The 14,136-nt window shown below is 43.8% G+C and overlaps 1 protein-coding gene across 16 annotated transcripts in view; it reads left to right on the top strand.

The window, feature by feature from the left end:
- The window catches only part of SPIDR (scaffold protein involved in DNA repair), a 522,838-nt gene that overhangs the window by 475,728 nt on the left and 32,974 nt on the right, over positions 1-14,136 (top strand). For all 16 annotated transcript variants that reach the window (XR_010121893.1, XR_010121891.1, XR_010121892.1 and 13 more), the window contains 3 exons: positions 11,265-11,352; positions 12,578-12,721; positions 12,813-12,872. Coding sequence is in view for 13 of the 16 variants with exons in the window: in XM_063643327.1 (XP_063499397.1) it covers positions 11,265-11,352; positions 12,578-12,721; positions 12,813-12,872 (292 nt within the window). In the remaining 3 variants the exon portion in view is untranslated. The remainder of the gene's footprint in view (positions 1-11,264; positions 11,353-12,577; positions 12,722-12,812; positions 12,873-14,136) is intronic.

Genomic DNA, 14,136 nt, shown 5'->3' with positions numbered 1-14,136 from the left:
TGTCTTTTTATCGGCAGAAGTACCAATTTTTGGAGTGGGGGCGGATGGCATTCCCAGAGTGGGACTGCCTGGCCAGAGTATGTAACTGGACTTGTTTTCATGACCCTCAGGCAGGGCCCCAGGAAGCATTAAGTGTTTTTGAAATGGCTTCTGGACCCGTAGCTCTCCCGGGTTGGTTGGGTTACCTTTAACCAGAACACTCTCAGCAGAGGCTATGGGTCTGTGTCTCCTTCAGGTAAAATGAGATTAACTTGAGTACCAAGGGAAACAGTGAAGTGTAAAAGTCAAGAGCTACCGTTTATCACAGGCCAATTAGGTCTGTTTTGTGTGATCTTCAAAATAAGTCTCAGAAGCAGATACTATTTTACTCACTTCACAGATGAGGAGCTTGAAGCTCATCAGGAATAAAGATTTTACTCTATGCCATACAACTGGAAAGTAGGAAAGTGGGGTTAAAGCTCACTTTCACATGGCTCCCAAGCAAATTCTGCATCCATTCTGGCAGCTTGAAGCATAGCCTAGCTTCATGGTACTGGGTACCTTGCAGGGGGAGGCATCAGTGGAACAGAGTCCACACCAGATGTCTGACTGTGACACAAGCCACAGCCCCTTCTCCTCCGCAACTCTCTGTGACTGGGGGTGGCGTGGGAGCTCTGATGAGGCACACTCCAATGCTGGTGTCCCACCCCTCCCCAAGGCCAGCCGTGGCACAATGCAGGCTGCTTACTGATTAGGTTGAAGCCCGGTCGCTTGATAAAGGGTATTTTGTTGTTTTCCTCTTCATTATTTGGCACGTCAATGTAAATTATTTTAATAGGACTCACAGTTTCAGTCTTTGAAGCATTATATGAGGGGAGGCTACTTGATATGTGAATTCAGGATAATAGGATGAATTGTAAGGAGACGGGTTTTTGTTAAGTATCAGAGCACACTTGTAATATTTGGTTAAAAAAAAAAAACTTATGTGTCTATAAGAGATATGGGCTGACAGATTTTGTGTGGAAGTGTGGGTTTTTCCACCTCCACGCTGGTGAGCGAGTGGATCATGTGAGGCTTTTGGAATAATAAGTACCACCAGGACAGAAGAGAGAACTGTTTGCAGAGTTACAGATAGCAACATGTTTCAGGAGCTCTTCATTTCCTGTGATGTTGAGAGAGAGAGTGTGTGGGGGGGGGGTGTGTGCGTGTGCGCGCCTGTGTGTGTAATTTCCCGATGAAGTAGAACAGAAGTGTATAAAGAACATTTTTTTTACAAAGTTACTAAATTATACTACTTGATAATTTTATGTCCCCAATCTTGAGTCAAGAGTTGATTAGGAGGATTTTTTTTCTTTATTATTTTTATATAATTTATATATATATTATTTTTAATGCCCTGTCTTTAACAAAAGACATTTTTAAATATAACTAGCAGGCTGGGCATGGTGGCTCACGCTTGGAATCCCAGTACTTGGGGAGGCGGAGATGGGCACATCACTTGAGGCCAAAAGTTCAAGACCAGCCTTGCCAACATGGAGAAACTCCATCTCTACTAAAAATACAAAAATTAGCCAGGCATGGTGGCATGCGCCTGTAGTTGCAGCTACTTTGGACGCTGAGGCAGGACAATCACTTGAACCCAGGAGGCAAAGGTTGCAGTGAGCCAAGATCGCACCATTGCACTCCAGCCTGGGTGACAAGACGAGATTCCATCTCAAAAAATAAATAAAACTAGCAGATGTCCTGTAAAATGTGAGACATTCCAGAGTTACAAATTTATCTTATATAATTATATAAATTTAAGCAGAGATTCAAAGGAATAGTGCAAAGGGCTTAATTTCAGATGTGTGTTTTAATTTCCTTCTTTCAGTTTCTTCAACTAGCTACAATCTGAAAAATATCTTGCTGTCTGGGTGCAGTGGCTCATGCCTGTAATCCCAGCACTTTTGGAGGCCGAGGAGAGCAGATTGCTTGAGGTCAGGAGTTTGAGTCCACCCTGAGCAACATGGCAAAACCCCCTCTCTACTAAAAATACAAAAATTAGCCCGGCATGGTGGTGCACGCCTGTAATCCCAGCTACTGGGAGCCCAAGACACGAGAATCACTTAAACCTAGGAGGCGGAGGTTGTGGTGAGCCAAGATTGCGCCACTGCACTTCAGCTTGGGCAACAGAGCAAGACTCCATCTCAAAAAAAAAAAAAAAAAAAAAGAAAAGAAAAAAGAAAAATAAAAATATATTCCTGAAATTCAGTGAACTTGCTTTGGAAATGTTTCGTAAGTTCCCACATCTATACGGTATTCATAGGCTATTCTTAGCAGAGATCAATCTCTGGAGTCAGAATGCCTGATCAGATTCCCTTCCTGGCTGCCCCACCACGGTGGTTGAAGGGCTGCTCCAGGACACACCAGAAGTATTACTGAAATACTGCTTTATGGTGTGCATTTTACTGTTCTGCAATATCTTATGTCATAGAAGAGGGTTTAAGTATGAAATTCACATGGCCACAGTTTTATATAGATGTGGAAACCCAAGGAAGTATTTTTCTTTGTATTCTAAGCCATGTTCTCCTGTGCTGCCACAAACCCTGGGCCCAGCACAGGTACTGTCTCTGTCCTCTGAAGAGCCACCGTGCAGGGCTGTCCTGTCTGGTGCTCAAGACCCGCTCCTGTGGCTTAGCAGGACCGACAGGCACACCGGGGGTTACATAGAACTAGTATTCCACTAGCTTGACTTAGGAAAAGGAAGCGCAACCACTCCAAAAGTAGAGTGCTGAAGCCACTGGGCTCGCCCCTAGCCCTGTGCTGCTCCTGGGCTCTGTGTCAGCTTTCCAGTGAAGATAACAGCACTACTCTTTTATTGCAGAAGTCCCCAGCTTTTCATTTCCTGGAAGCTTTGAGATTAGTTTGAGCGGGGGCTTTGAGGAAAGAGAAGAAAGATAATGTTTGTAGCAAAATCATTAAGCAGAGTTGAAGAAAGTATAGCAATGGATGTATTTCAGGTCAGGTTTAGTGGTCTCCTGATTAGAGGCCCCTGTCTTAAGTTAATGACACTTTTTAAATAATAGCTTGACTGAGATATAATTTACATACCATAAAATTTACCCTTTTTAAAGTATACGAATCATTGATTTTTATTTTACTCTCAAAGTTGTGCAACCAGCACCCTAATTCTGGCACATTTTCATCACCTCAGAAAGAAACCTTGTACCTTCAGCAGGAGCTCCGCACTTTTCTCCCCCGGCAGCCAGTCCTCTGCTTTCCATCTCTGTGGATTTGCCTGTTCTGGACGTTTCCTGTCAGTGGAACCATACAGATGTGACCTTTGGTGTCTGGTGTCTTTCACTTTAGCAGAATGTTTTTAAGGTCCATCCATGATGTAACGTGTCAGAATTTCCTTTTTTTTTTTTTTCTTTGAGACCGAGTTTCTTGCTTGTTGCCCAGGCTGGAGTGCAATGGTGCGATCTCGGCTCACTGCAACCTCTACCTCCTAGGTTCAAGTGATTTTCCTGCCTCAGCCTCTGAAGTGGCTGGGATTAGAGGTGCATGCCACCACACCCAGCTAATTCGAACTCCTGACCTCTGGTGGCCGACCTGCCTCATCCTCCCAAAGTGCTGGGATTACAGGTGTGAGCCACCACACCTGGCCAGAATTTCATTCTTTTTATGGCTGAATAATATTTCATGACATAGATACATCAAGTTTATTTATCCATTCAACAGCTGATGGACATTTGGGTTGTTTCTACTTTCTGGGTATCTTGAATAATCTTGCTGCGAACATTCATATGCAAGTTTCTGTGTGGATGTCAGTTCTCAGTTCTCCTGGATAGACAGCAAGGAGATGAATGGCTGGATTGCTGCCACGCAGCTTTCCAGAGCGATGGCCTCATTTTACCATCCCACCAGCCTAATGGTACATTTTAATCACTGCTAATCTAATCTTGTTAGAGTCTCAAGGTTTCCATGGCTCCTACCAGTTTGTTCATGATCTCTTGGGCTATTTGTTGCTGTCTACCTAGCAGAACACATCTTGTTGGAGGAAATCCATTTCAGTATCAAGGCAAAAGTTTAATTCACTCAAGGTTGTTTTTTGTGTGTATAAGGGTGACATAAAAGTAGATAAGTTATCTTCTGGAAGGCATTATTTTTACTCCTTAATTATATACCCAGACTGTATCACCAACTAGCCTAGAGTTTAATATTAAATGAATGAAATGAACAAGTGAATTTAGGTTAAAGAAATGTATCAGAAGCCATGGGTTTCTACAGAAGAAATCAGGGCTCATGAAAAGTTCTCAGACTGAAGCATTGAGGGACACTTGTGATATGTGACAGGTGCCAGCATTGCTGAAATGCCATGTGTCCTCACTGTGCAGTACTGGCCGGTGGGATTGAAGAGTCTTGCCGGCCCTGCTAGCTAGCATGCCAGATTCATGGCCTCGTGCCATGCCAGTGTTATGCGCCTCCCAGGCACCAGACTGTCATCTAGGCACTGGGATTCCACAGAGAACAGACACACAGACCCTGCCCTCAGGAGGTTCACATTCTTGTGAGGACACAAAACAGGCAGCACTAACTAAGCCAGAGGATCTCGGTGATGACCAGCCCCGGAACACAGGGTGAGGTGGGGCAGAGGTGCCTCGGAGTGGCATCAGGGGTGACCTCTGTCCCTCTTCTCACCTATGTCCTTGTACAAAACCCAACAGTGATTCTTACAGGAATTGCCTCTTCAAGGCTGTTCGGCCTTTGCTGTTTTCTTTGCCACTGATGTGACATTCATGCAGTGGGAGCCACAGCAGCGCTAAGAGCCCTTCTCAGAGGTGGTCCTCCAGGGTCGGAGTGTGGGAGCCTGGCCCTCGCCCCAGGAGCCACGTGAAGAGCTCCTTTCCGGTCCAGAGAGACTTCCTCAGAGTCTCCACAGGTCTTTCTCAACACTGCAGGTTGGCCTGCTCCTAAAACTACTATTTTTATGTTGAGTGTGAAGCCACAGGAAAGAATGGAGTTACAGGAAGTGTTACATTATTTATAAATAACCCACATGCATTGGCCTAATTTTACAATGAATGGGAAGTTACCTTTGCAACTCAAAATAGGATTCCTATCTAAGTTATTAATAATGATTCAGCAACAAATAGGAAATTGTTTCTTAGACTGCATTGAAATTATATCTTAAAATACAGCCTACCAGATACGTCTGAAGTCTGTCGTCTCTGGCATGTAGCGACCCTGCTGTGTGGGGGAAGATGTGTAGTGTGTGGCCAGCATTGGGCAGGAAAGGGAGACAGACTGAGAGAGGGGAGACAATCTAAAGAACATGACCATGTAAAAGATAAGTGGGGAAGAAAGAAAAAATGAAAATGAATGAGGACTGGCCAGGCATGATGGCTCACACCTATAATCCTAGCACTTTGGGAGGCCAAGGCAGGAGGATCACTTGAGGCCAAACATTGGAGACCAGTCTGGGAAACATAGTGAAACCCCATCTGTACGAAAAATTTTAAAAATTAGCCAGGAATAGTGGTGCACACCTGTAGTCCCAGCTACTTGGGAGGCTAAGGCCAGAGGATTGCTTGAGCCTAGGAGGTCACACCACTGCACTCCAGCCTGGGTGACAGAGCAAGACTCTATTTCCAAAAAATATACATATTTGGGGTGTGTGTATGTGTGTAATATAAAAAAAATGAGGGCCCAAAGAGGTTTTTTTAAAAAAAATGAGTTAATCAGTATTTACCTTATTAGAAATCAAAACTGAAAAAGATTTAACACATTAATTTACCTAAAAGCATCTATAATCAACCCATTAGATGACAACCTAAATAACATTTTTAATGAAAAATATTTCCTAAAACACAAAAACATATTTAGCGATGAGAGTCGCATTGCCCTGTGTTTTGCAGGTCTCCTCACTGGTTGAACAGGAGATGATGGATTATCATCTGTGCTCTGCCTTCAGTCTGTTGTAATATCACACATCATGGGCCTCTAGAAAACACCACTGTACACTCATGAGAGAATGGAAGTGAGAAAGAAAAATAAAGACTTGGCAGAAAACAGTTTTGGCCTTGTAGGCTGCCTGAAAGGCTCTCGGAACCTCCAGCGACCCCCAGACCCCACTTTAAGAATGACTGGTCTAAAGTATTCCACTATCCAAATGAACTCTCTTGGAGAGGTATGAGTCCTACAACAGTAACAGGTACAGAGAAATTAGCAGCAACATGACAAATTTTGAGAACATTTTATACCCAGAATACATGCTTGGTTAAAAAAAAATGATTCCAAGCTCTCTGAGGGTGAGTCTATCATGGGCCAGGTGCTTCCTTGTTATCTTCCCGTTTTCTGTTGTCCACAGCACCACTGTGGCTTAAATCTCCTAGAGCAAATTCCACTCTATCCACACCTAAAAGAAAGTGGTTCAGGCAGTTTTAAATTGCCCTGTGAAGATTTGAGAGTTAGTTGGATGAGACAGTATCAGATGGAAAAAAAAACCCTGAAATAACTAAGAGAATAGGCAAGCAAGCTGGTAATATCAGCTAATGTTCTGGTGTGCAAAGAAGACTTTCCATGTTTACGTTCTTCCAGTGGACTAGAGCATGGAAATCTTGGTTGCCCTTACTTTGAATGGTTGGTTTTCCAAATGACATTTGTCATCTACCAATCAAGATAAATAACACCAGCTATAATGTGGCCAGAGGAAGTAGATCATTTGCTACACCAAAATATCCATAAAATGCGTGTAAAAATATGTAAATTTAGCAGTTTCGATGGCAGTGAGGCGGGAACCCTGCTTCCTTCATCCGTTGTGTATTTCTGAGACTCCTCTTGGGCGTGGTGCCTCTCCCACTCTCTTCTTGGTCTGCAGCCGATTTCCATTGCCCCAGGACTTGCCCCATCCTCACTTCTGAGCTCATGAGCGATGCTGGGGCTACCTTTTTAGGAATTCAGGAAATGGAGGTACCCAGTTAAAGTTATCTGCACCTGTGTAGCTTACTCATTTCCATGCACCTTTCTTGTCGCATGATGGGAAACCTCAGCTCTAGTTTACAAAGGAGAAACATCTGTCCTTTGACATCACTTCCGACTCTAGAACTGAATTTGTAATTTTTTCTGAAGATGGTCTCAAGTTGGTTCTCTTCCTTTGTGATTTGTTTTCTACTTAGATTTTGACAGCTTCCAAAATGTTACCAACAACAAAATTCAGACAAGAAAATTGATTTTTTTTCATTCTAAGAAGTTAACTTTGCTCCATATAAATATCTCCATTTGTTTATTCCTAACCCTTTATAATGTTTAGAGTATTTTTTTCTCTCTCAAGGGTCTGGTAATTACTAAAACAACAAATTTGAAAGTGTTTTTAAAATTAAAGTTAGTGGCTCTGTCTTTGTAAATTTTTCTTTACAAATAGATTGGAAATGTTCAGGTGCAATTCTGCTTTGCACCAGAGAGCACTTTGTAACACAAAAAGTCTTCAGTCAGCCAAGCTCACCTGTCAGCCTGCAGAAGGCACTTATCACAGATGGCTGGCTGTTTCTAGTGCCCCATGCTGCCACGCTCGCACAGTAAGGTGTCTGCTTCACCACCCACACCTAACACTGGAGACTTTGGAACCATCTTTCCTCCTCAAACAGAGGCACATGTCAGTGAGGGATAGCAGCAGCACTAGGAATTAGAGAATCACAGAATCCTACAAGGGAGGAAGATGAAGCTGAGAGAGATTCAGAATTTGCACCGTGGAAGGTGAACAGTGTCCTCTTTGTCCCCAAGTCTGCGGCCAGCTTTCCTCTGAGCAAATGCACATCACCCGCAGCATCATGGTATTGGAGTGTGCAGGCTCAGCCCTGGAGGACGTGAGTTGGCAGGACCCCCTTCCACGTGGCCCTCATCTCCAGTACAGCCCAGTCTCAGTCTCTCCATGGGGCCCTCATGAGATGTAAGTGATGTGGTGCCCCCATCCTTACTCTGTCTCTCTTGAGGGGTGTCTCCAAGGGCTTTTTTATAAGTGAGAACATGTTCTCAGAAAGTGCCTCTTACATTTCAGTGACTAGTCACATGTCGGGATGGCCTTGCTTTAAAGAGTGTGGAAGACTTGAAAACAGTCTTAGGGTTGGCCTCAGTGAGCCATGATTGCGCCACTCCAGCCTGGATGACAGAGCGAGAGACCCTGTTAAAAAAAAAAAGAAAAAAGAAAAAAGATTAAAAGAACACATTTATTTTTTATGGTAATTATAATTTTCATTGTGGTAAAATAACATACTATAAAATTTACAATTTTAACCATTTTAAGTATAACTTGGTAGATAAAATTTTAACATGTATATAGATCTTGATATGTTTCCACTTAAAAAGTACAGTGGTTACTATAATAAAAACATAGCACTGAAAGTCTTTCAGCTTCCTGAGTGTCACTTTAGGAAAGCTCATGTGGGCTCCTGCCAGGCTTCCTGCCTCCCTCCTCCCGCCTCCAGGAGCAGCTGCATGTTCTGCAGCCTGTGCTGCAGGTGGGTCTACCACAGCCCCCAAGTGAGTGCACAGAGGAGGCTCCCAGGCTGTCCCTGTTCCCTGCCTATGCCACGTGCCATGCTGTCTCCTTCCTTCTCCGCGTGTCCTGCACCACCCCCCAGCCCTCTTCTTGCTGCTTTTCAAATACAGCTGATCTTTAGAGGTCAGATGAACTGTGACTGAGTGTGATGGGAAACATGGCTCTCCCTTCACTGATGGGTAGCTGACTTGACCCCCCCCATGCTCTCTGGGAATCTTGTGGGAGCTGCTGGGAGAGCTGCTGACTGCTGCAGAGCCTGCCAGACTAGGGACCTGGTGAGTAGGACAGCTGGCCCTGCTTCTCTCCTTGTCTGCTCCACAAATTTTTGTTGTCACAGATTAATGACCTAAATTTGTCTGCAGACTCATTTTGTGCAATCTATAAATTAAGGTATACCCCATGAAATTTATTCCAACATAATAGTTATCAAATCATAAGCATAATGAATTAATCTGTATGTCCCTTTTTTCTCTAATTAAACTTTATATTTTAAACTTTTTAAATAAAAACGTTTATTAATTTTTGAAAAGACAGACTTATGGTAGCCACTCCTCTGTCAGACCGTTTGTTGCTTAAACATATTTTTAAAGGATCGCTTTTTTAAAAGAATGTTTCCTGTGTAACAAAATGAATAGTAAAGAATGAATTGCAGTGAGAGGAACAATACACTTTTTAACTGTGCCAAAAGTGAGCTTCTACACCAAGTCTATGCCCAGCAGAGGCGGGAGTCATTTAAATGAATGTGTCAGCTGCCCCCAGACAACTCTGCTTCACAAGGCAACAGTGGCCATCCAAACCATTATCTATTTTTAAAAGTAGTTTTTAAAAACAGTGGAGAAGCTGATTTTTTATGAGACTAAGCATTTTATTTAACTCATAGCCATTCTTCAGCTAAGCATTGTGCATTAAATAAATGTATAATATGTCTAAACTTTTTTAATTAGCTGGTAGCATCCTCTAAATAAAAGTCATTAAATTCAAATAGAACTTTCCTATGGTTGTGTGCTTCTAGAACAGCATTTGTCAGAATTCCAAGGGAACACTAGTTTCTCGGGACATTATTAGTGATGACACCAAAAAGGGTTTCATGGTTATAAATGGGAGAAGCTTTAGTTTAAAACAGTATGCCACAGGTGCCTTTTACACGGGGCTCTCTAGGCCCTCTGCCATGTCCAGTCCCACTGTAGCATGTGAGGGTCCTGCCAGCCGCAGATGCACCACACAGCAACACTGGCCAAACAGGGAGTTCTGTTCTCATGGGTTACACTCCACAGAACACTTTCTGGGAAACTCCAAATTTTTAGGAAAATTGATAAGCACTCTGTCACTATCTGGAAAGGGTTGTTTATTTTTCTATACTGTATGAAGAAAATTTTTTTACACTCATCTTTTATCATGCTCTTAATTTTACTCTGTTTCTTCACAGAGTAACACTAGGATTAAAATCCTGTCTTAAACTGGGCAGATTTTTGAGCAAAACACAGCATAAAAGTTTATGGCTTTAGCAATGACAATACTGATAACTATAGTAACATCAAGTGTCTAATGTGTTGGACACTCACTCTGAGCACAGAAACCCTAGTAGGTGCTACACATACATTCTTTACTTCCTTTACTCCTTGCCATAATGCCAGCAGCATCCCCCAATTTCCCAGAAGGGCTGACACAAGGTCCAAGCATTTTCTCAAGGTCTCACAGTGTATAAAAGGCAGAGCTTAAGCAAGATGAGTTTCTTGACTCCAGGGGCCCTGCTGTTCCCCATCTCTGTTAACAAGGGGCTCAGGTAAAGGTTAGAGCCAGGTCTCGGAAGTGCAGTCAGATCTAAGGTGAGAACCGTACAACTGAAATCATAACAGGGTTTGTCCTTTTGTGTCCCTCTATATATTTTACTTCAGATAACTTTTCTTTTTTTTTTGAGACGGAGTTTGGCTCTTGTCACCCAGCTGGAGTGCAATGACGTGATCTCGGCTCACTGCAACCTCCGCCTCCCGGGTTCAAGCGATTCTCCTGCCTCAGCCTCCCGAGTAGCTGGGATTGCAGGCATCCGCCATCATGCCCGACTAATTTTTATATTTTTAGTGGAGACAGGGTTTCACCACGTTGGCCAGGCTGGTCCTGAACTGCTGACCTGAGGTGATCCATCTGCCTCAGCCTCCCAAAGTGCCGGGATTATAGGCATGAGCCACCGCACCCAGCCCAGATAACTTTTCTTACATAAGTAATACATATCTGTTTGGGGAAAATATACAAAATACCCAATCCACAGGAAGAAAGTAAATATCACCTCCAAACTCTACTCAGATTACCACTAAAAACATTCTTATAGGCTTCAATCTTTTCCTTTGGCTTAATATATATATAGATGCATGCATAGATACACATACATACACAGAGAGAGAGAGAGAGTGAGAGTTAATTTGTTGCCTGCTTTTTTCTTAGCAAGGTATCACAAACATGTTTCCATGTCCATAAGTATTTTCTTTGTAACCATTTCAGTGATTGTATAATATTTCACTGTGTGGATGGATCCTAATTTAGTGAGCAAGTTCTTGTTGTGCAGTTGGTTTCCCACAGTGTCTGTCCATCTGTCTGTGTGCCTTCTTTCTTCCCAATCTGAATCGCCTCACATCTTGAATTGTAGTTCCATGGCCTTAGGCATTAGAGTCTGTTAAGCATTCTACCAGCTCACTGGCCAAGTACTCAGTAAGGGATGTCTGATGATGAATACCTTTGACTTTTCTTGTTCCAGGACAGCGGGGATTTTCAGTTTGATTGACACCCTATGGCCCCCAGCGATACCTCTGAAAACACCTGGCCGTGACCAGCCCTGTGAGGAGGTAAGCCCGGCACTGGAAAAACTTCCCCAGTCGCAGACTACTCCATGCCAGGTGCCAAGCCAGGAGTCATCACTGTCACCCACACGGTCTATGTCCCCTGCCCCAGTGGCAACAAGGAGCCCCTGTGCAGCCAGTTCCTTTGTGGTGATGCGTGAATATGAGCCAGGATTGGGATTCAGGCCCCTGGAGACCAAGCTCTGGCTGCTTTCCCTACTGTGCTACACAACATTTTCTTGAAGTTAACTTATGATGAATGCTTAAACCACAACCCTCACATACTGTTGAAACAGTTGGGGTCTCAGCCTTGTACTAAAGTAAACATATAGAATTTTTCCCACGAACTTCTAGTCACTCATAGAACCAACACTCAGTTACCAATTGGAGCATGAACTCAATACAATCCATAGACATTTGTACAACGTCCTGGGTAGCCAGGAACTTCCATTGTCCTGCTTGTTTATGATAGTGTCTCAGAAGCAGCAAAATGGATGAAAAGTGTTCCCTCCTCTCCCTCCTGAGCCTTTTCCAGCAGGCTAGCCAGCTGCTGCTTTGGGCCAGAGGTCCCAAAACAAAACTGGGGCTGTCTTTCTTAGGTTGTGGCTGACTTCTTAGTATTGCTAAGTCTGTGACCCTGTACTGTGACAAACAGCATAGTAGTCGTCAAAACACACGGTGGCTCATGCCTGTAATCCCAGCACTTGGGAGGCCGAGGCAGGCGGATCACCTGAGGTCGGGAGTTCGAGACCAGCCTGACCAATATGGAGAAACCCCGTCTCTACTAAAAATACAAAGTTAGCTGGGCATTGTGGCACATGGCTGTAATGCCAGCTACCCGGGAGGCTGAGGCAGGAGAATTGCTTGAACCCAGGAGGCAGAGGTTGTAGTGAGCCGAGATCGCGCCATTGCACTCCAGCCAACAAGAGCGAAACTCTGTCTCAAAAAAAAAAGCCATTTCTAGATTACTTAAGAGAAAGTAATTTCTAGATGATATTTTCAGTATACCCTGAAAGATTTCTAAAATGAAATCTTGAATTAATAGGTTCATAAGTATGGAAGTTCTTATACTTGGTCCCAGAAGTAAACAATGTAATCCATTCCTTGTATAGCATTCCAGAGAGAGAATGCACCTGTAAGCAAATATGTATATATTAAAGAGGAGATTTTAATCATGTGTTTGAGTCTTTTAACAATACATTCACCTTCTACCTTTGTCTCATTTAAACAGATAAAAACTCATCTGCCTCCTCCAGCCTTGTGTTACATCCTCACAGCTCATCCAAATCTGGGACAAATTGATATAATTGACGAAGACCCCATTTATAAGCTTTACCAGCCTCCAGTTACCCGCTGCTTAAGAGACATTCTCCAGGTAATGTCTTTGTTTCTAACAAGTTTTTTAGGTATTGGCCATGTCTGTGTGCTTCGTATAATGCTGCCAACCTTTTCTAATTCCTTTCCAGATGAATGATCTTGGTACCCGTTGCAGTTTCTATGCCAGAGTGATTTACCAAAGACCACAGGTAATAATCTCTCTCAATCTCTCAGGCTCTCTCTCTCTCTCTCTCTCTCTCTCTCTCTCACACACACACACACACACACACGGTGTTAGAGGTTTATTAAAGGGTAATCTCTTTTGGAAATTAATGCATTGCCAAAACAGAAAAGTGTTTTTAAAGTCCAGTTAAGCATGCCCCGTATACTGAAGTGGCAGTAAATCTATTCCTTTTACAGATGCAGACTACCAGCCACTGTGCTAAGCACTGGGGTGTAAGACACCCAGGTACAACCCTGTCCCCAAAGCTTCTCAGCCCAGTAATGTTCATTCTTTCCCGACACTTAGGCAGGTTGAAGAAAGGAAAGAGATGCAGAAACCTCATTTATGTGGTGGAAGTGGGAATCTCAGGATCGAGCTCAGCTACTTCTAGGAACTTCTAGAGCCTTCGAAACTGAAAGCCCCCCCATCCCACCTCCATGGTCCCTATGAGGCCTTGGGCTGTTCTAGGGAGCAGCGGGCTAGAGGAGCTTGCTATTAATCAGCTAGGAGTAGAGGAGGGAAGGAGACCTGCTTGCCAGTTTGAATGCATGGACTACATTCTGCAAGAAACCTCTGCCAGCCCTTATCTTATGGAGGAATATCCATGTAGATCTAATCACCCAAGAGGGATTGAGAACATCCTGTTTGTTAAACTCTTGTCCACTCATGGGCAGTGTGCACCGGGTGCATCTGCCATGGTGCAGAAGAGAGTGAGTGCCCCACCCATTGCCTCCTTGAGGGTGTGTATGAGTGGAGCAAACCAGGCCCCAGATGCCTGCACTCACCTGGGCTGTCGGTGGATCACCAGCTACCAGAATACTCAGGAATTGCCCAGCAAGGAGTCTCAAGGGAGGGCAGGAGGCTGGCACCTCAGCCAGCAACCTCGGCCAGGTGCCCCAGTGCACCACAAGTCGGGGGACAGTGGTGGGGGTGGCACCAGGGGCTGTCTTCTAATCATACTATGCCTGGTTATCAAGGTCTGACACTTACAGCCCTCACTTTTCTTTTTGTTGCTGAGGTATGCTAAAGCACACCCAGACCTCATGCCATTTCACCCCGACATGCTTGTTACGAATCTCTTCAAAGCATTCATGCTTGCATACAACCCAATTCAGCTGCCTGGTTTTGGAGCCTTTCTCTTCCGCTTAAGTTATCCAGAGTTATTTTCTGTTGTGCATTTATTTTGAACAAATTCTTTGCATTTCTCTGATCATTCTTAGACAGTGGAAGAACAAGAGAGTGACTAAAAG

Source organism: Symphalangus syndactylus, chromosome 7 (genome assembly GCF_028878055.3).
Source record: "Symphalangus syndactylus isolate Jambi chromosome 7, NHGRI_mSymSyn1-v2.1_pri, whole genome shotgun sequence".
Classification (NCBI taxonomy): Eukaryota; Metazoa; Chordata; class Mammalia; order Primates; family Hylobatidae; genus Symphalangus; species Symphalangus syndactylus.
This window is presented reverse-complemented; position numbering and strand designations above follow the sequence as displayed.